The sequence below is a fragment of the Xiphophorus couchianus genome, chromosome 24, assembly GCF_001444195.1.
Source record: "Xiphophorus couchianus chromosome 24, X_couchianus-1.0, whole genome shotgun sequence".
Taxonomy (NCBI): domain Eukaryota; kingdom Metazoa; phylum Chordata; class Actinopteri; order Cyprinodontiformes; family Poeciliidae; genus Xiphophorus; species Xiphophorus couchianus.
This window is the reverse complement of record NC_040251.1, coordinates 399,524-419,433: the sequence shown is the minus strand read 5'-3', so window position 1 is coordinate 419,433 and position 19,910 is coordinate 399,524. Positions and strand designations below refer to the sequence as shown.

Below are 19,910 nucleotides of genomic sequence, written 5' to 3'. Positions count from 1 at the left end.
ATCAAGGTATTCTTCTCCCATGATGGAAATAGGGTTTGATATAACCTTGTTTCTCCAGAAATCAACAATCATCTCCTTTGTTTTGTCTACATTCACGACTAAATGATTGTTTCAGTCCACCAGCTGTACTCAGCCTCTTGTCCATCTCTGATCCGCCCGAGAACTGAAGACACTAAGCCTTACCTTAACTCTTGTGCTGGAAGTCTGAAGTGTATATATAAATTGCAATTAATAGACATTCAATTCATCCAACCATCATCTGTACCCACTCCCACTATCACTACTTTCTTCATGGATGGCCAAACATGGCCAAGTACAACTAGTTAAAAACAACAAAACCAGACAAAATGACAGTAATATATTTTATTAAACATTTTGTCTGTTTTTACATATTATTTTATATTAGCATATTTGTGCTTTACATGTAGAGATCATGCATTGTGCCTCACAGTTTGACTTTATCATGTCACTGAGAAAACAATCAGCAACAAAATTTTCTGACTCATCCACAAAGGTAGTTTCTGAGCAAATAGAGATATCATTTCTGCTAATGCAGAACCGACAAACAGATAACCATCGTTCTCCGTTCACTTCACCCACTCCAATGCACTTTGCTACAGTCAGGAACATATCACCCTGCCAAGCAGAATGCCATTAAAGTGAATGAGTTTGTGCAAATATTCAGCTCATGCCTATAAAAGAAAAGCATGACTACAAAAAGAAACTAGTTAGAAACAGAAGGATAAAGGATAAGGGTAATATATTAAATACAAATATCAAATAGGAATTAATTTATAGATAAAATATGTCTGCAAAGGCAAATACAAAGTAAAACATGCTTAAAGAAGTACAAGATTTTTTTATTCCATCTTTTAATGTTTTAGGGGGTAAATCACACTACATTAAATCCACATCACATATAAAAAGTTTCACAAATTATTGTTAAAGGCAGAAAACACTAAAAGAAACAAGGAAAATGAGGATTCTTGAGGTAATGTGTCATGGTTTGAGTTTTTCTGTGTATTAATTTTGAGTTTCCTCTGTTTCTGAGTCTCCGTGTTGTTGATTAGTTCCCAGGTGTGTCTCGTTCCCTAATTACCTCCTGTGTATTTAGTGTCACCTGTGTCTCTGTGTCTTTGTCGGGTCCTTGTCGTGAGTCAAGCCAGTCGTCTGTTGTCGTCTGTGCTGTCTAGCTGTTTGTCAGTCGTTCATTCGTTTCGCCAGTTGCTACCGGTGCTGAACCCTGGATTCTGTTCTGCCGTGCTGCCTGGTTGTTGGACTGTTTGCATTTTGGACTTGCTCATCATTTAACCATCACTTTACTTCTACCTGGGTCTAAGCGTCCTGCCTCACCATCTCCACCCACACAACGTGACATAATGATGCTTCTATAACTTTTAGTGAGTTTGTAAAATAAGTTAAACATTAAAACAAACATAAAATATACATAAAGACTGCAATCAAAAGAAATACTTTCAAATGTTTGGTCCATCCTAATAAAATTTCCACCCAAATGTTACCCTAAAACTGTAAAGGGGGCTTATTAGGAGCAATAATTTAAATAAAGTATGAGATAGCTCATTTGCCATTTTGTATCTTTTAGAAATGTTGGCACCTTTCCCTAATCTCAGAGCTAAATGATCTACATTCAGTAGGGAATATACATGGACCCTGCTGTTTACCATGAAAGTGGCACAGAATGCTAACATAAAATGCTAAGTGAAGCTTTAAATGTCAATTTAAACAGTTAGTCTCTGTCCTGAAATCATAAAACATGATTTTCCAGTAACTATTATTATCTTGCACATTGTGATGTCACCTTGGCTTCTGAAGTAAATCACTGATGACCGCTAGGAAGGCTGAAAGAAAATATTTTGAACACTGTTTATATGTAATTACGGTTCTTACAGAGAACTCTACATTTCTGGCTAAGATCAGTACTGTCAGGTCAAAGCGTCACAAAAACTGGAGGTCAAACATGGATAACAAATCCATGTCAAAATGTCATCTAGATTAGAGCGTCTAGATGACGGTGTGAGCAGAAGACCTTGTGTTTCCACTGGATCTAAAATCTTCCACTGTTAACCCATATGGCCCTTGTTCTAACTCCTTGAAAATCATTCAGAATTCTTCCATTTGTCTGCATGTGTACTACTTTCCATCCGAGCTGATCACTGGTTTTGTGAAACAAACAGTTTCTTTTAAGCCTGTGAAAATCACGTCACCTTGATAACTAGATCTGAGTGGGTCATCAAATAAACACTTAAATTGAACTTATTTTTATTGTATATTTGAGTCAGTCTAGGAGTCTGTCCACCACCATGAAGACATATTTAACATTAAAATTTAGTTTATACCAAATAATAATCATAACCATGTAAACTAAGATTCATGTGATGTTTATTAGCCTAAAATAGACTTCAGTCAATAATAAGTTGACTATAATATCATAATATATAATATAATATAATAATATCATGACTTCAGTCATGATATTAAGGTTACAGGATTTCCATCTGCCTTGAACACAACTGGAACCAATCATCCACCATATAAAAATACACATAGCTGTTATTTTCTCTATTTCTGCTGTGAAACCGAATATTTCTTTCCCCTGTTTTAGGTCAGTTAAAATTACCAAAAATATTTCTACTTGTTAAATGTTAAATCAGAGAACGACTTTTTATTACTTTCTTCAAATTCATGGTACCACTGTCCTGTCGTTACCTTAAATGTGAAGCTGCATCCTACTGAGGGTCGATGCAGTCAAACATGCAGCAGAACGGAGCTATATTCTGTTTCTGCAGACTGCATCTTATTTTGTGCTTTCCCTCTATTCTATTCCCCATTGAACATACTAATAATGACAAATTGAATAATTTAAGAGTTCAGTCTATTGAAAATCAATAGGGAACATACTTCTCTACCTAAGATCCATGACCAGCTCACACACAAATGCTGAAAGAGAACTGGTCCTGCTCTACAGGTTTCTTAACCCAGGCTCCAAGTCCGGCCTTGAGGAAGGCTATGAAGAGAGTCTGCTTGGCAGAGTGGTACTGCGCTGCGGCCTGCTTAGCTTCATGGTAGCTCCTGGGCTCCAGTGTTTGAATGCGCAGGGTGGAGGACAGCTGTTAAGCATAGAAACAAAAGGGACGTTTTAAAGGAAAGTTCATAAAAGATTAACAATTTCACAGAGTCTGCTCTTGCATAAAAAGCACAACATCAGGGATGAATACAAATTAAGCAAAGTGTTTAGAGAATACAAACAGGATAACCCTTGTAATGCTCACTGGCTTTGCTAACACATGCTTCAGTTCAGGTGAGCTATTGTTACCCTGCAAGATAAAGGATCACCTCTGTATGTGATCTGCTCATATTTCTTGTTCTGTCACAATCCATGCAGTGTTCTGTCTCAAAGGCCAATACGTGTTACCTTGCTATGCAAGTCAATCCAGCGGGTGTACAGAGCATGCTTGCAGAGTCTCGAGGGTCGGCCTAGGTCATCCTTCCCTGTGGTGGCGTTAATCACCTCCAAACCCTGGTCTCCGATGGTCCAGTTCACGCTGAAGTTTGGGGCTTTTCCAGGCTGACGAGCCTCTGTGTTACTAATTCCTGTAGAAAATCAGGGTCTTGCTCATTCTGGTTCTTCATCAGACTTTTGTACAGGTTAGATCTAAAAACATTCTAACAGAGTTAACTGTACAGCTTACAAATTTGATTGGATTCGTTCATGACTTTCAAAGCAAGGCAGGCTCAAACTAGAAATGTTCCACTTAACTCAGAAGAATTCTGATTTTTATGGAATCTAGAAATTGATCAGTATAGTGAGAGGTATAAAACAGGTGAAGGACACAATACAGTATCATCATTCCACACTAAAAATGTCTCTAGCAGTGAAACAGAACCTTCTCCTTACTGTCTTGGTCCTGCTTGCTTATTCAGCTACTTTATACCATGACAGTGCAGAGTTACTACAAGCATGCTTAGTGTGAGTAGATTGATTCAATATACTGGTTTTCCTTAGATAGACCAATTTTAAACGAATTTGAATAATAAATTGAATTTGACTGCATTGTTTGATAATTAGAATCATTTGGAATGTATGTATGATTGTATGGAAATACATTTTTGCAAAGTGCCTTGAGATGACATAGGAATTGGCACTAAATAAAGTTAATTGATATTGAATTGTAATTGAGTTTTGTCAAGAGAAACCGAGATCATCCCACTTCCCCATGCTGGAGATTTAAGTTTAACAGTAATAATAAATAAAGTTATCTTTAAAATTAATCACACAAGTGACATCCAAGCCCAACAATAGACTTAAACATCAATAAAATAAATCTGGTTGTGTGTGTGTTGTTTTTGTCTCCTGCAAACTTTGCTTTAATTCTATTCCTTTTTTCTATCTAATCATAAGAAATCATAGTCAGACAGAGAGAGTCATGAAACAGGAAGAGCAGGTTTCCTGGAAAAAGAGGAAGTAGGTTTCCAGCCTGCAGATGTATAAGAATAGTTGAGACTATTCCTTATTTTAAAGCATGAAAGTTTTAAAGAATGAAATCTAAACATTTTGAGTAATTGGATAAGATTCAAAATAAAATACTTATATTAATATTGGTTTACTTTTAATAATACTCACACTTACACCCACACTTGTGGGAACACTTACAAGAAAAACAAGTAACTAATTTTGGTATCAAATAATTACAATCATGGATTATTCTTGGTTTCTTTTCAGAAAACATCTGTAATAACTCACATTAAGATTATAATAAGAGTAATTAATAAGTTATGGTTATAACATTATAAATGAATGCTAAATCGGAGAAGCTAAAGAAGTTATAAATGTGATTTTGACATTGAACTTGAAATGGTGTAAAATGTGTAACTGCAACTAAACATCACTGATATGTTGGAGGTAGATGGTAGGTGAAAGGTGAAAGGTTAAGGGAAAAGGGGAACTAACAGGAGAGCAGAGATGATCAACGCCTTATTTGGAGATAGATTGTTGAACAACATAAATGTTTCAAAGAAAAGGTTGTGCAGGCCATGGTCATAGGAGGACCATTGGGCAATCCTGAGAGATTAGTAGAGACATCCAGGCATAATGTCTGTAAGACAGTGATGGATATGAGATCATCTGTCTGAGCAGACAGACATTTAAACAAGCACAGCAACAGTGCTAGCCAAAGCAAACGCACCAAAAGGTGGATAAACCCTATAAAAGGTGGGTGCAAAAGAGGAATCTTTGGTTGGATCCTCCAGGCAGCTTCGAGCCAAGATCCAGATGGACAAAGAACTCTGCAGCTGAAGAAGAGCCGGGGCCACAGAGCCGAAGACTGTCCTGTGCATGGGGACCAACCCGTCAGCCCCGCAACATGTGACTTCAAATCGCACTTCTCTCATCAGCTGGGTTCAGACCCCAAAGACAAAGATGAAGATAAAGGCAAAGATGAAGACCAAGACAAAGGCAAAGACAAAGAACAAAGGCAAAGAAGAAGAACTGGTGCCTTCCTTCCTGCCAGCACCAAGTCCTGTGTGACCTCAGCATCCATGTGGAGAAGAAGCTTATCAGACCTACAGAGATCCCTGCCTTCGTCGATCAAGTTCCTCCTCCTGCTGCAACACCTTCTTCATCATCAGCCCAGGTCTGGGGTTCAAAACACCATTCTCTGTCAGTCTCTCTCAAAGGTTCGCTTTTTAATGTCAGCATTAGGGAAAGATAAACTAGATAATTGATTTTACTTATTTGATTATTTCTGCTACTGAATTAAGCTGTACTGACCCTTGCAAAAATGCCTTACTAATAAAATATTTAGCATAAAGAAAATCTAAAAGATGTTGTGGACATTCAGTTAATGAGTCACCTTAAAGTTCTTTGATGGTTGTAAAATAGCTCTGATGTTTGATTCTGGAGAGGAAGAGGTGGAAAATGTTTTATAGGTTGCTGGTAGCCCATATGTAAAACATCACCTTAGGACTCGCCAGAGTCACTAAAACCTACCTGGTTCAATACCAAGTGCACGTTGTAATACAGAGAAGGAGCGACAGTTAACAGGTGAGCTCTGTGAAACTAGTTGGCTGCAGGCTGCTCAGTCTGGCTAATTCACAGGGGGAAGAAGGTTGGGACACCTGGATGTAGGTCATTAGAAACCAGGCGAATCTTTTCTCGATGCCAGCTTGAACAGAGTTTACTTCATTTCTGGACAGGGTAAATCCCAGCAGATTTAGGAAACTCAATTAACCCGTTAGACGGAGAGCTGGTAGCACATCTCCCCTCTCAGAAGAGGAAGTAGAGAGTGAGAAAGCAGAGAGATAGAGTGAGAGAGCAGAGAGATAAGGGGGGAAGGGGTAGTTGTTGCACAACAACAGTTTCAGTGTGAGATAATACTATGGCAATAAACTAGTTGGCTATTTTTAAGGTTTCACAAATTGCTACCAGATTTACAGGAATCTGTGTAAGGAAGATCAGTCCTTGAGAAGAAATGTCCTGCAATTCTTATGTGCATCACCTTCATCAGCAGACCTTTAGCTCAACAGAGGATGAGCCATTCATTTGATTCTGGGGTGTTGGAGAAGGTTTGCTTCTAAGAATAGCAGAATAGCAGCTCTCGAGGACTAGACATGGCCACCTTTGTGGGATATAAGTATGACATCTGTTACCACTGAGCAGAGGCTTGTTCAGGCTGAAAGGTGGCGGTAGCACCTCCATCTCAGTAAGTCTCTGGTACATGGCTCTGGACAGATGGTCCGCATGGTACAAGCTGCCCAGGATGATGCTGGAGAAGTAGATGGGCTGAGTGAAGTAGGTCATCAAAGAGCCTTGGAATCCAACCACATTCCACCTTTTTATGATGCCAAAAGACAAATACAGAAAAGAAGCTCAAAGAAAATCACAGATCTACAACATCCATTGAACATTCTTGCAATGAAAATGTATCCTAGAAATTCTGACAGGGTTAGGCAGTTGTAATAAAATTTCTGCTGACTCATCAAAACAGCATAATCTGAGAACATGTTGCATACAGACATCTACATAATCTAGAGACTCAATGACGACGGTAGTAAGAGTTCGCTCTTGATATAGCACAATCATGTGAAGCATCTTTTAGTGTCCTGAAAATCACTATGCAAGTCTGCTGTTATGTCATCAAAGTTTTACAGGTATGAATACTCTCACAAGGCATATTATGCCAGAATTTGAACAAAAGGTGGATAATTAAAATGACGACACAGAAAGTACTGACATCTAGAAATAGAGTCCGATGAAATCAAGGTGTCAAAAAAGCTTTACAACAAAAGTGAGTTAGTCAGTTGTCTATGTGGGGGGGCCAGAAGGCAGACCTGGCAATCTTGTCGCTGCAGGACATGGTGAGCAGCCTCTCACCCTGAAGAACCCCGTCCCATGTCTGAATGGTGCTACCAGAGCTCACTGGGATTGTTCCTTCACCAGACTCAATCTTAGTCCGCAGCTGCCCGCGGGCCTTCCTGTTTGGGTGTCTGTCACTCTGATCTGAGAGATTCAAAGAGAGAAACAAGGAAAATGGAGCAACAACCTCTGAGGAATGAGGAGAAAACCTTTTGCTAAAGGCAGCTGAAGAACCCGTCCTCACCTTCTACAGCAGCTTCGTGAGGTGAAAAAATGCGAGCGTCGCCACAGGGGGAGGTGCTGATGTACAGGTGGAACTGGACATTTTCATTCAGTCTGAAACCTTGTTTGTTGTCACAGCAGGTGAAGATAGATTTGTGATGATCCTCTTCATTAGGACTAAAGATTCAAATTCATAAAACAGACAGGAAGTTTAGTTTCAAACTGGTATCAGGCTTATGAAACTGAGTCAACACATACAGATGAAAGGCAAAGATCACAGTTCTCTTCTATTAATATTGGTGAGTGGGCGTATTGGTCATAATTTAATTTTTTGCTTTTTCTTCAACTCTGCAGAAATCACCTGAGAAAGTGTTCCAGTTGGGAGTACAGGAACCTGATGAGAGAGCGCCGAGCGATAATTTCAGCATGGCAGTCATTCAGGGCTAGTCCTCTGTCGCTCATGTATTCACCATTGATGCACTTTGTCCCTGTGGATACGCAGATAACCTGTGCCTCCTTCACATCTGAACCTGGGTGGGGAAAATCCAAATCTCAGATAACAACGGTTTCTTCATAAGTTCTCCACATTTATCTTTTACATTTTCTTTATTCTTGACAGAGCGCCTAATAAAAGACAGAGTACTTTAACAAGGAACACAGATTTAATCAAAAGTCCTCCAAACTGGGTTAATTGTATAACTGTGGAGATTAAAGAGTATAAGAAAATACCTGTTGTCATGACAACACCTGCCAAGACTTTCCTTCGAGCATGTGGAGATGTGAAGTTATCAGTTAGTTCACTGAACTTTTCGACAACCAAACGAGAGACGGCGTCAGCCAGGACCTAAAGCAACACAAGACACAAAGCTTCCAGAAACAGTCTGAAAGAAAGGCTCCTGATAAGCACTTGCATCTCATTATAAGTAATGTCCATTATGAAACAGCAATAGACAACGCAATAAAAAGAGGTAAAAAGCTATGAAAGTTCTTCTGCACTTCATTTGAATGGAAAGTTTTTTGCTGGTGTAAATGACAGGCAGAGAGCAAAGAACTCATCAGGTTCTCCACTTGAAGTGCTGTGAGAGCTGCGCTTTCTGACTACCTGAGGCAGCTTGATGAAGAACAGTGTTTGAATAGCACTCAACTATGACGATGATACTAATTATGATAACAGCTCTGTTATCAGTGTGCAGGGATTACAGGTATGGATCAGTTTATGTGTAAATAGACTCTCAGTGAATTGAACTTGTCTCTCCTGAAGTCACCTTTAATCATATTTTGTCAAACTGGTCACAAAAAAAGCTTTTTTAGAAAAAAACTATTATCAGTTCAAGGTATCTCTTTATGATTCTTTCTAAATAGCAATTAGTAATTCCATATGTTCCCATACTCAAATTTCCAGTTTTCCTTCAGTTTCATAAAAATCCATGGACGTTTCTAAACCAGGTGGAGTTTATGTGAAACCTGACGAAAACCAGGAAGGAAAGACAAATATGCAATGAATGTTTATGTTGAATGTTTAAAATATGCAAATATTTTTAAGTGTATTTTCTTTTTCAATGTTCATCTCCTGGAAATTACTGAAATAAAGTTCTATAGTTTTTCACAATGTGTATGAATCATGTAAAACTGAAAGAAAGTGCTTATATGGATGAATAACTTACATTAACAATTAATCACTGCAGAAAGAGAAATCAGTATCAGTTAAATTTGCTGTTGGCAAATCAGAGTTTGGCTAAATCATGGAAAATATTGAAATAATAATTGAAATATTAATTTCATTAACAAATTAAAGAAAAAAATCATAGTTATTTTACATTGTATAAAACAGAATTAATTAAAACATAAATGTTTATGAAGTGTTATTAAGTTGTTTATAATAGGTAACTATTTTCTTAATTGATAAATGTCAATAATGAGGCGCTGACATTAATTTTGCACCCATTTTATTATAATACAGTTTCTGGATTAAGGATGCTATATAAATAAAGTTTTTCTTACTTTAATTCTGCTTATTTAAATCACATATGTGATCAGAAACAAGATACCTAGCAGCTGATGTAGCAGCACAGAGCTATAAGTGAAAATCAGTTTGTAGTAACTAACTATTATTTTAGTAATTGATTATTCAATCAATTATTCTGTTGACTAATTGACTGATCTGGTAAAATAAAATGTCCAATTCTGCAGATTTCTCATTGAAACCACTTTTATGCTATATTAGACAAACACTTTTTGCTTCATAACAGCTCTGACTAGTTGTTCATGCAGCAAATGGCTGTTTTTAAAGTCTGTTAACAATTAATCGATTACTACGTTAGTTGACGATTATTTAAATAACTGATTCACCATGATGAATTGTTTCATCCCTAGTTTATAGTACGGCATAGTTAAACAGTAAAACAAAGTAAAATCCTGCTCACCTGTGGTTGATGAAGCTGCAATCCCTCTTTGGGTATGGGTTGCCGGGACGATACCTGGTCCGGCTCAATATGAAAGAGTACAGACAGGGCAGCCTGGGCAGCTCGAGCTTTGGCCAGCCTCTTGTTCCGCCCAGAACCCTGGAAGTTCTGAGCGTCCACTGTCACTGACATGACAAAGTTTTTGGCATGGCTCTCCCCGCTCTCAGACACAGTACTATATTTGAGTCCTGGCCTCATCTCATTAAGAATCATTACAGGGTTCTTGCCACTTGTCAAGGAAGTGAAGGCAAATGGATTAGGGGTTAGGGGAGACTGAACAATGTTTGAGGTAGGGGGAGGGAGCATTGGGTTTTCTATTCCCAGAGTTGTGAAAGATCTCCTGCTGTTGGGGGCCAGGTATAACGGGTCACCTAAAGCTCTGGATGTCTCAAAGGCATTGAAGAGCTCATCAGGAAAGTCCCCCTGGTCTGAGGTGAAGTCTGTGTGAACAGCCAGAGTCCGACCCATGGCCATGTGGGCTTCAGACGCATTAGAGAACTGGACAAAGGAACGTAGGGCCTTCTCTGCAGCGCTTAGCTTGGCCTTCTTTTTTGTCTGACCTGAGCCGTCAAATACCTGCCCATTGACCTCCACAGTCATCACAAACACAGGCGCATGGATTGGGCCAGACTGAGAAAGCAGCTTGTATTGAAGTCCGGGCTTTATCTCATTCAGCTGCATGAGGGCATTCTTGGGCACAATGGGTCCTGAGACCTTTTTACGCTTTTTCGGCCAGTACTTGCAAGGTGTGCGGCCATTGTTACCCTCTGCTAAGGGACGTTTCCTACCTCTGCTTGTCCTTCCACTGTGGAGCTGAACAGCAACAGATGCAACCCTTTCTTTTGAGAAGAGGTTGTCCAAGTTGTGATTTTCCTTAACATCTGTGCTGCATGAACCTGTGGTACCCAGAAAGAGTAACTTACAATGCCTTCGTTGCAGGATCTTGTAAATGTAAAATTTAGAGTCCTTTATTACCTCTTTGCAACTGAGCTCAGTGATGTGTGTTCTCCAAACGGAACTCAAGTTCTCACTCACAGTTAGTGTATTAACAGTGTCAAATATTGATATAAGTTTTTATGAAAAATGAAAGTCTGACTACATATTTAGAATAAATTTACAACTGAAGTGTAACAGTATTTTCATCATTTATGACTGCTAAAACTTACAACCAGGAAGAGTTGTCTTTAAGACAAAAATAATGTTGCCTCTATCTCATTTGCACCTAAACTGGAAAGGTCATATGAAAATTAAAGCTCAAACTCCAACTGAATTTTCCCTCTTTCTCAAGTCGTTCAGGGCATTTAGGAACACATATCACCAGACCCTGTTAACAAAGTCATTGGAATGCTACATAAATTTCCATTTATAACATCCTCTAGCAAAAGCTTGATAGGTTACTGCTTTTGGTGCTTGTCAGAAAAAATTCAGGATAACAAGAAAAAAACATAAAACGAAATGTATCAACTCTGCAACATTTAAACATTAGCAATCCTCATAGATAAATTCCAAGTTTTGTTTTGAATCTAACTAAATTATTTAGCTTTTTTTCTGCTTCTTAGCAGAAGAAACTTCTGTGTTCTGGAAATCCTCGTCACATCAGCAAGAACAGCTCAATTCAGCAGTCAACTGGATGGAGTCATAGGGGATCAGAGTTCAAATTCTAACTGTATAAAAACTTTTCACATTAAACAATTACACATTGCACAATATTCAAATTGTCATAGCAAATAATTACTATGCAATCTAGATTTTAAAAGAATCATTCAGTTTAATTCAAGCTTCATCTTGACAAAAGTAATGATTTGACATTATGAATTTGTTGGCCAGGAAGGAAAGAATCATCAAGTTATTCTGTTGCAAACACTGCGTTTAACCTGAAAGTGGAAGAGTGTCACATCTTGTGGCTCTGTAACTGCTGCCCTTTTATTTCCACTAGTAAAGGTTGATGTCCTGTTTTGTCCTGTTGGGTCCAGATTGATCAAATGGGACTGAGGCCAGTTTCTAACCAAAACTCATTACCAGCTCAGCTTCATGTAATCCAATAAGAACTCTAAATTACAGGAGTGGAGGCACTGAACAGGACAAAGTTTTTGTTTTAGCAGCAAAATGGACAGCATGCAAAGACAATGATAAAGACAGAAGGGCTGGATGGAACTGAACGGCAAAAAGGGCAAAACCCTAAGCAACAAGAGGGGGAGGGGAAGTTACTCCTCTTAAATAAACAGCTGGATAGTTCAGCAAGAAAATTTTTATTGTGAAGCGATATGATAATATTGTCAAACCATGTTTAACAATATGATGGATTACCTCACATTGAGTGAAACCTGTACAAATTGCTGCATTAAGCCCTTCAATAACCTTGAGCTCTACCACTGTCAGCCATAATCCACATGTTCCTCCAACAGGGATGGGATTATTACTACCCAGCACTAATAACCAGTGTAAGGAGGCTGCATGTGTTAGTGTTGAGTCAAATAAGCTGTTGGCTCAGCCACACCACAGAGGAGAATAATTGCACTATCACTGTTACACTGAAAGCAATCATCATTCACTTCCATTTCCCTGACTGTCTCAGTCTGTTGCACTGGGTTGAGCTGGATAATCTGTCGGATTAAACATCTTCCTTCTGTCTACAAACCTCAAAATTCACATTGTGTAAGTTGAAAATATGGTAACATGTTATCACCAATTAGAACTATCATGAGTAGGTAGAATGGACTTGGATGGACTAATCACTAATGCATTAGCCCCAATGAAATCTGTTCCACATCTCCTATATGTTCCAAAATAAGTCATTGTTCACCACAGCTTGTATTTTTTTATTTTTGTACTAAGTATGGATGTTAGAATGTAACATAAAAATAGTCTGAAATCATACATAATTTGAATCTGGATTACCCAGATTCAAATTAATCTATTTCTTTCCCCTTAAACAACTTCAATGGTACATTTTGTGATGACACTCTGCTAAGAATGCTTGCATGCTAAAAGAGAGCGACTGGAGCCAAAAAGAGTCACTTTAATTCTCCAATAAAAGCAGAATTTTACTTAACAATATCAACATGTAGTTTGGACTCACTCATGCTTCGTGTTTCCATCCCCTCTGTGATGGGCTGCCTCTGCTGGGTTCGGGTCGGCCGGTTCCCTGATCCACCTGCAGGAAACACAAACTTTAGTAAGCTTTCATTGGATTCTCTCGTTTCTCATGCTGCTAACTACTACTTGATGCATTTTTTAATGTTGTAATATTCGAGACCAGTCTCGATCTTGTGTCGGTCTCGGACTTTGAGGACTCGGGGTCAAACCACAACTGCAAAAATGTCACTAAATTGCCCAGCATTGTTCAGCTTATTTGTCAACATCCTTGTTTTCACTGGATAGAATAACGTGACTTAGTAATTACGTGTTTCTGTTGCCCTGTAACGCGTCGCCTCCCCGTTAACTCGCTCCAAGACATGCGCAGTGTTTATCTCGGAGCGGGAGGAGATGTCTCTCTAATCATCGGGACTAAATTTCCCTACATAAATCGTAAGAAATCGTGACGACATGTGAATTCAGAAGCGCTTCGCTTTCAGAGAAGGTGGGACTAAGTTAAACTTTTAGCGTCACTTTTTAATGAAGCTCAATGAAGGTAAGCTCTGTGAAGTGATGTTAGCAAAGCTAGCGGTACAGGGACAAATATGTTTCAATTGCGATGATAAATGCTGTCACTTACTGCGCTTGTTGTGAGAAGGTGTTGACTGACTTGTCTCACATTTGAGACGACGCTGTGACCAAAGTCTGCAGCGTAGAGACGCATGCATCACTATATTATCCTATAGGACTGAAGCCTCACTGAGAACCGTTCTTTGTTTTTGCAATGCTATGCGCACACTAGCTCAGAGCACAGTGGCTATTATTATTCAATTGTATATATTAATTAATCATCGAATAAATAAAATACAAGAACTAAGGTAAGACGTAGCGCATGCGCATTGCTCTTTGATTATTTTCGTCCCCTGGTTTCATGCAGCGGGAGACAGAGTGACAACAGTAACGGTTCTCCTTGTGCCTGGTTTCTTCTTGCTTGTTGCTCCTTGGTCAGTGTTCATAGTTGACTGTTTACCGTTAGTGCATTTCTATGTTTAATGTTGCAGACAGTGGTGGTTTCTAACATGGGCCATATGAGCAACCACCCAGGGCGTCAATCTGTTAGGGGCGACATGAGACCTCTGCAGATTGTGGCACAGAGATGGAAGTAAAGCAGAATGAAGAAGAGTTTGAATTGATCATTATAATTTACTTCAGCTCTAAGCATTTAATGTCTGGGTCCTTTTATGGGAATGTGAATCTTTCAGATCAATTTGAAAAGCAATTTTGGTCATATTTCGCATTTTATTGTGTCATGTAGCATGGAGCGCTGGTCTTGGTCTTGACTCTGTCTCGATGCACTCTGGTTTTGGGTTAGGTGATCCTGTCTACAACATTGGCATCTTTGTCTTTAAAGTCATATTTTTACCAAATAATACTTCATTTTATCAGTCATAAACATTGATGAAGTCTCCTTTATATTCGTAACAGGTGTTGCTATGTTTATGACGGTGTCAGTCGCACACACACCCCTTCAAATGAAGTGTTACCCACTTTTCTAAATTCAATAATAGGATCTGTGGTTTGGCATTTAATTAGAATGTAAATAAAACAAATCTTTGAAATGTGACATTTAAGTGATGAAGAAAAATATCGCAAAGAAAGATATTTCTGTAAAGCTGAGTTAATTCTCCTAGATTACTGCCTGACCTTTTCAGCTTGAACGGGACAAAAAGAAAGCTGATTAACCTGCAGTTCACAGGAAGCTTCTGTTTAAAATTCACTTAACTTTTTACAGGGTTTTAGATTTGGATGGAAATGTGACATTTAATGCAGATTTCAGTGACTCAACTCTTGTTGAGTCACTGTTCATGACCAGAATCCATCTAACGAAAGATTCAGCAAAAGACAGAAAACATTTTTTTACAACCTGCTAAGCTAAAATACTTACTGACAGTTGGAAAACTGCACAATCTATCAAATGCAGACAGCACTGCAAAAGCTGTTTCAGTGCGTTTTGGCCAGTGTGACAGGCAGTCAAGCTTGATGAATAAGCCCATAATTCCAAGCAAGGTATCTCGAGTGGCTTGAGGAAGAAAGCTTGAAACATTTGACCCAAATCCTATAGCTTAAAAGGCAATTCTACCAATTACTAAGAAAGTAGGTAAAAACTTCAGCTGCAGTCCAGAAACAGGAATGTCAGGTTAATTGTTTTCTCCAAGTTAGGTTGGGGTTATATGTTTGAATCACTTCTGAGTTTCTGGCTGGATCACAAAGAACACAATCCTCCAAACCTCTGCTCTGTGAAATCTTTATGACAGCTTTAATTTGTTGTGTGACTCTGGAAGTCGCTGCAGGGCCGGAGTCATTTTCACATACTAATGCCACTTAAAGCTAACAGGGTTACCTTGCAGTCACATTGGCCCCAAACCAGAACCCCCACCTACAGGTATTAGTGCTGCTGACAGCAGGTGAGTTAAAACGCTGTAGTGGACTCTTTACAGCAGCTGAGGAGAACTGAGCAACTTTTTGACAAGAGGGTTACCTTTAGAAGATGCAGACAGAGAACACTGTGATGGACTATGAAGGTATGAACATGTGTTCCCAGTCATCTGAGCTTCAGCAAACCCCTGATATTTGCTGGAATTAAGAATCACTGCCACCCACAAAAAGCTAACATCTTGGATTACTGGAGACTTTGTCTAAAAACGCATATAAGTGCCAATTTTAACAGTTCAAACCCCAAATATACCTTAACATGCAATAATATGCACAATAAGTTCATAAATAGTAACTGCGGAATATCTGCAGTTTTCCTTATTGCTGTGATGTTGGGTACAGCCAGTTAGAGCCAAGACAGCAGCAGCCAGTGAGCATTGCGACTTGGTATTTTAGCTTCCCAAGCTACATTTTACTTTGAATATTTTAGATATGCTCTATGACAAAAATCCATGATTAGGGGGATTTTGAACAAATCTTGTTGAGTCACTGTTCATAGAAAAACCTGAGAATACTGAACGGCAAAAAGTTATAGAAAAGTTTACAGTAATACCCAATAATACAAAAATCTTCCTAAAAAGGTTTCTCCTTCTTCATAAAACATTCACTACAGTTAGAAAATTAAGGAGTTTGCAAGTATATGGACTTTTGGATTGTGTCTTGTGAATTATCACTACACATCTCAGTTGTTATAGCGACGGATGCACAGAGTCAGAACAGTTGCTGGACTCCCATCTAACATAGTTTCATCACAGCCTTCAAAGCTTGCAGCATGTATTTCTGGTTAAGGAGCAGATCGACAGAGAAAGTTCACCTGTAAAAACTTAATCTTTGTGATAAGTTGGAAATATATAGTGGAATACTAACAATCCAAAAAGGTGCAGGCACGCCAGCTCTGCTTCACCTCAGCTTTTTAATAAAGATGGAGGAGTTTATAGGAATGATTTCAGATCCCTGCTGCCGTCCACTGACCCATCTCTACCCCGTTCTGCCTGCATCACTGAGCTCACTGTGCACCACAGACGGTTATCTCTGCTCTACCCGGCCGAGCCACAGCCAGGCCGGGTCCACTGCTATTCCCTAGGAGCTCATGATGGACTGATGTTGAATTTCACCCTCTGAGTCTTTGGTTTTAAGGCCAGCAGTAGCTGGTGGAAGGGCAGGTAAAGGTGTTTTCTGAAGCCTAAGAAGCAGGGAATATCAGCACAGTCAAGAGATTTCAGAAGGGCACTTTTTGTCCAGAGGAAAAATTTCAGGTACCAATCAGATTAATGTGTGTTTTAACAATTGATGTAAATAAAAAGTGACTCTGAGATTTAACAGGCATTATGATGGTCTGTCATGGAGGAAGTCTAACAGACCTGTTGGTTAAAGCCAGAGTTTGATGACAGCGCTGAGCAGCAGGGTGGAGGAAGGGAGGAGTGAGGGAGATATCAGTTCCTGCACATCACCTGTGTGTGAGACAGATCAAGTTTTGAGCCGACAGGCACATCCTATGGAAGCGGCATGGCATGCACGCCTCACAGAGCACATCGGCTTAGCGCTCGTCTGAAAATCACTTTTGCTCCCAGTAGATTAAACTCACACTTCAGTTCATCTCCCAACACCTCGCTTAGCAGGGACATGAAAATAATGGGCTTTCTACTCTCCCCGCATGCAAAGTATGGCTGAGTACAGTTTTTCTTTTTTCATACGATGTTGCTGTTTACCACACTGCATGAATTATCATTAGACTAATAAAGGGATGAGGAAGCACGGCACATCTGCTGCCTTGGCTTTTGGTACAGCAGCTAAAATTTTAATACATGTGCGGATTAAGTAAACTTGAGCATTTGCTCCCGAATGGATATTAGTTGTTGTTTGTAATCTCACCCAAAGCCAATAAAGATGAATGAAGAGGAAGCAGCTGATGATGTTGTACTATTCTTTAACTGTATCCTAGAAGTTCAACAACTTCCAGTAGTCCAGAAACATCCGTGTCTGACAATGACTGCTGTTGGGAAAATGTTTATAACTTTTAATAAGATATGTTGTTATCCAGTTTGGTACTCTGGTCTGTTCACTCTTTGAGTGAACACACTTCAGAACAACTCTGAAGAAAGATCTGGAATAAATTCCCAGATTCTTTATGATGGGTGAAGTGGAAGGAAAACTATAACTAACCCTGGATATGCTATCAACAATATTCCATTCATAACTTGGATACAGATCAAAAGAGAACTTGGGGAACTTGGAGAACTCGCCTTGCCCATGAGCTCATCAACATGTGCCAGGAAGAAGCTAAGACCAAACCACCAACTTTTAGATCGCAGGATCACCACTCTTTAGGGTTGGGGGTGGTGCAGCACATTTCTGGACAAAAACCTGCAAGACCCTCAGACGATTTGAGGCTGAGGTGGAGGTTTACCTTCCAGCAAGGCAACAGTCCTGATACAGCCAGAACTACAGCAAACTAATAATGAAATTAGCTCATCTAAACTATATATACAGTATATAATAGTAATTTTAATCCACAGTTGAACATTAGTTTGTAGTTTGGATAACACGTAGGTAAATTCAAAGGGTGTAAATACTTTAGTAAACACCACACCAAATAAAGGACAGAAACTGATCAAACTGAAGCTGTGGAGCTAACATCAAACATTTCTCCCTGAGTTTAGAAGAAAGACAAAAACATCACATCCACAAATCAAGTGGTTTAACTAGAGCAGCATCACTCATTGAACATGAGCAATGACTGACCAGATATTTTCCTCTGAACAACACACACCTTAATAATGACTAAAAGATACAGGCTTTGCTACAATGAAGCACAAATACAACTAAAATTCCTGTGAAGTGAAAAGCAGCTTCTAAACTCAGCTTCATGCAAAAAGGATGAAGCTGGAGCAGCAGGTGGACTCCTACCTTTACGCTCTGAGCGTTTCTTCCTCCTCCTCCTGAACCGCCGGCGGATCAGGCAGCAGTGTGCAGCCACATTCAGCAGCAGAGCCATGGCTGATCTCCCCTGCAGGCTCTGGAAGACTGTCGACAACTTTGGACCGAACAGGGAGGAGGAGCAGAGGACTGATGTGGTAAACGGCTGTCAGATGAATGGGCTGCGATGGCTCTCCACCTCCTTCCTCCGCCTGCCACATTGATTCTTCCTATCTCACACATGGCTAAAACGTTGCTGCTGACAACGCTAGTGACCTGTGGATTAGCTCCACTCCACCCTCTTTCATTTTAGGGCTCCGAACATTTCATTTTCTACTTATCTCCGATTTGTTTTGGTCCACTTGAGATTGAATTTTTGATGTAACCTGAAGCAGTGCCTTCCTGAAGTATTCACATCCAATGAATGTTTTGACATTTTTCCCTTTTCACAATGTGGCACAACAACACAAAGTAGAGCATCATTGTGAAGTGGAGGGATGAAGATAAATGTGTTGGGATTTTTATTTACTGTTTAAAACCAGAGAACATTCTATGCAAATAAAACAGATCTGATCCAATTTCTGAGTAAAACAGATGAAAAGGAAAAACTGGGACAAAGATATATATATGAAGATATCTAACAGACATGAGAAGGAAAATTAAACATGACTTAAGAGGATGAATTATATAGTTTGCAGTGGATTATAGCTAAAATATTGAAGGATAAAACCAAAGTGAATGTCAATATAATGTAAGATTCAACATCCGTCTATAACTGCTCATCCTTACAGGCTCAGGTAGCTGAACTAAACCACCATATTCAAAAGTGTTTGTTTTGGGGGGATGGGAGGAGATGATAATATAGCATCAATTCATAATAAATGTCTCAAGACATGTTACAAATAAAACAATATCCAATTTATGTAGTGTATTCACAAAAAAAGAATAAGGCTTAAAAGTACAGTCACATTAAAAATTAGAATATGCATTCTAATGAGACTGATTCATCAGCATAAAAGTACCTTTTATTTCACTAAGGGCTTGAATTTTATTTCTGTTCATGAAGACGTCTGTGTGGAAATCATCTAGATCACATTTCACTTTCACAGTCAAGTGAATTACTGAAATAAAAGACTTCAAAAATGTCTTCATTTGTTATACATATATTGATCCTAGTCATAATTGCACCATTCGTTTACATTGTGTCATTGACTTTGCAGCAATCCCTCATATTAGGCATACAGCAACAGTTGAGAAGAGAAGTGTCCGTTTTAACAGGAAGAAACATTAAGCAGAAGCAGAGCTTACGTTAAAGAAAAGGTCAGTCATAGAAGCAGTGAGTCTAGTGGCTGCTCTAAACCACTCAGAAA

General features: G+C 39.1%; 1 protein-coding gene across 1 annotated transcript; it reads right to left on the bottom strand.

The window, feature by feature from the left end:
* Positions 1-357: 357 nt before the first annotated feature.
* On the bottom strand, positions 358-18,765 carry adarb1a (adenosine deaminase RNA specific B1a). The gene is made up of 10 exons (XM_028009954.1): positions 18,532-18,765; positions 13,136-13,210; positions 10,018-10,952; positions 8,324-8,438; positions 7,956-8,124; positions 7,617-7,771; positions 7,348-7,516; positions 6,667-6,848; positions 3,434-3,612; positions 358-3,128 (listed from the first exon to the last, which is right to left on the bottom strand). Exons 1-10 carry the CDS (start codon positions 18,617-18,619, stop codon positions 2,946-2,948), a joined length of 2,250 nt encoding a protein of 749 aa, XP_027865755.1. The 5' UTR covers positions 18,620-18,765; the 3' UTR covers positions 358-2,945.
* Positions 18,766-19,910: the final 1,145 nt, after the last annotated feature.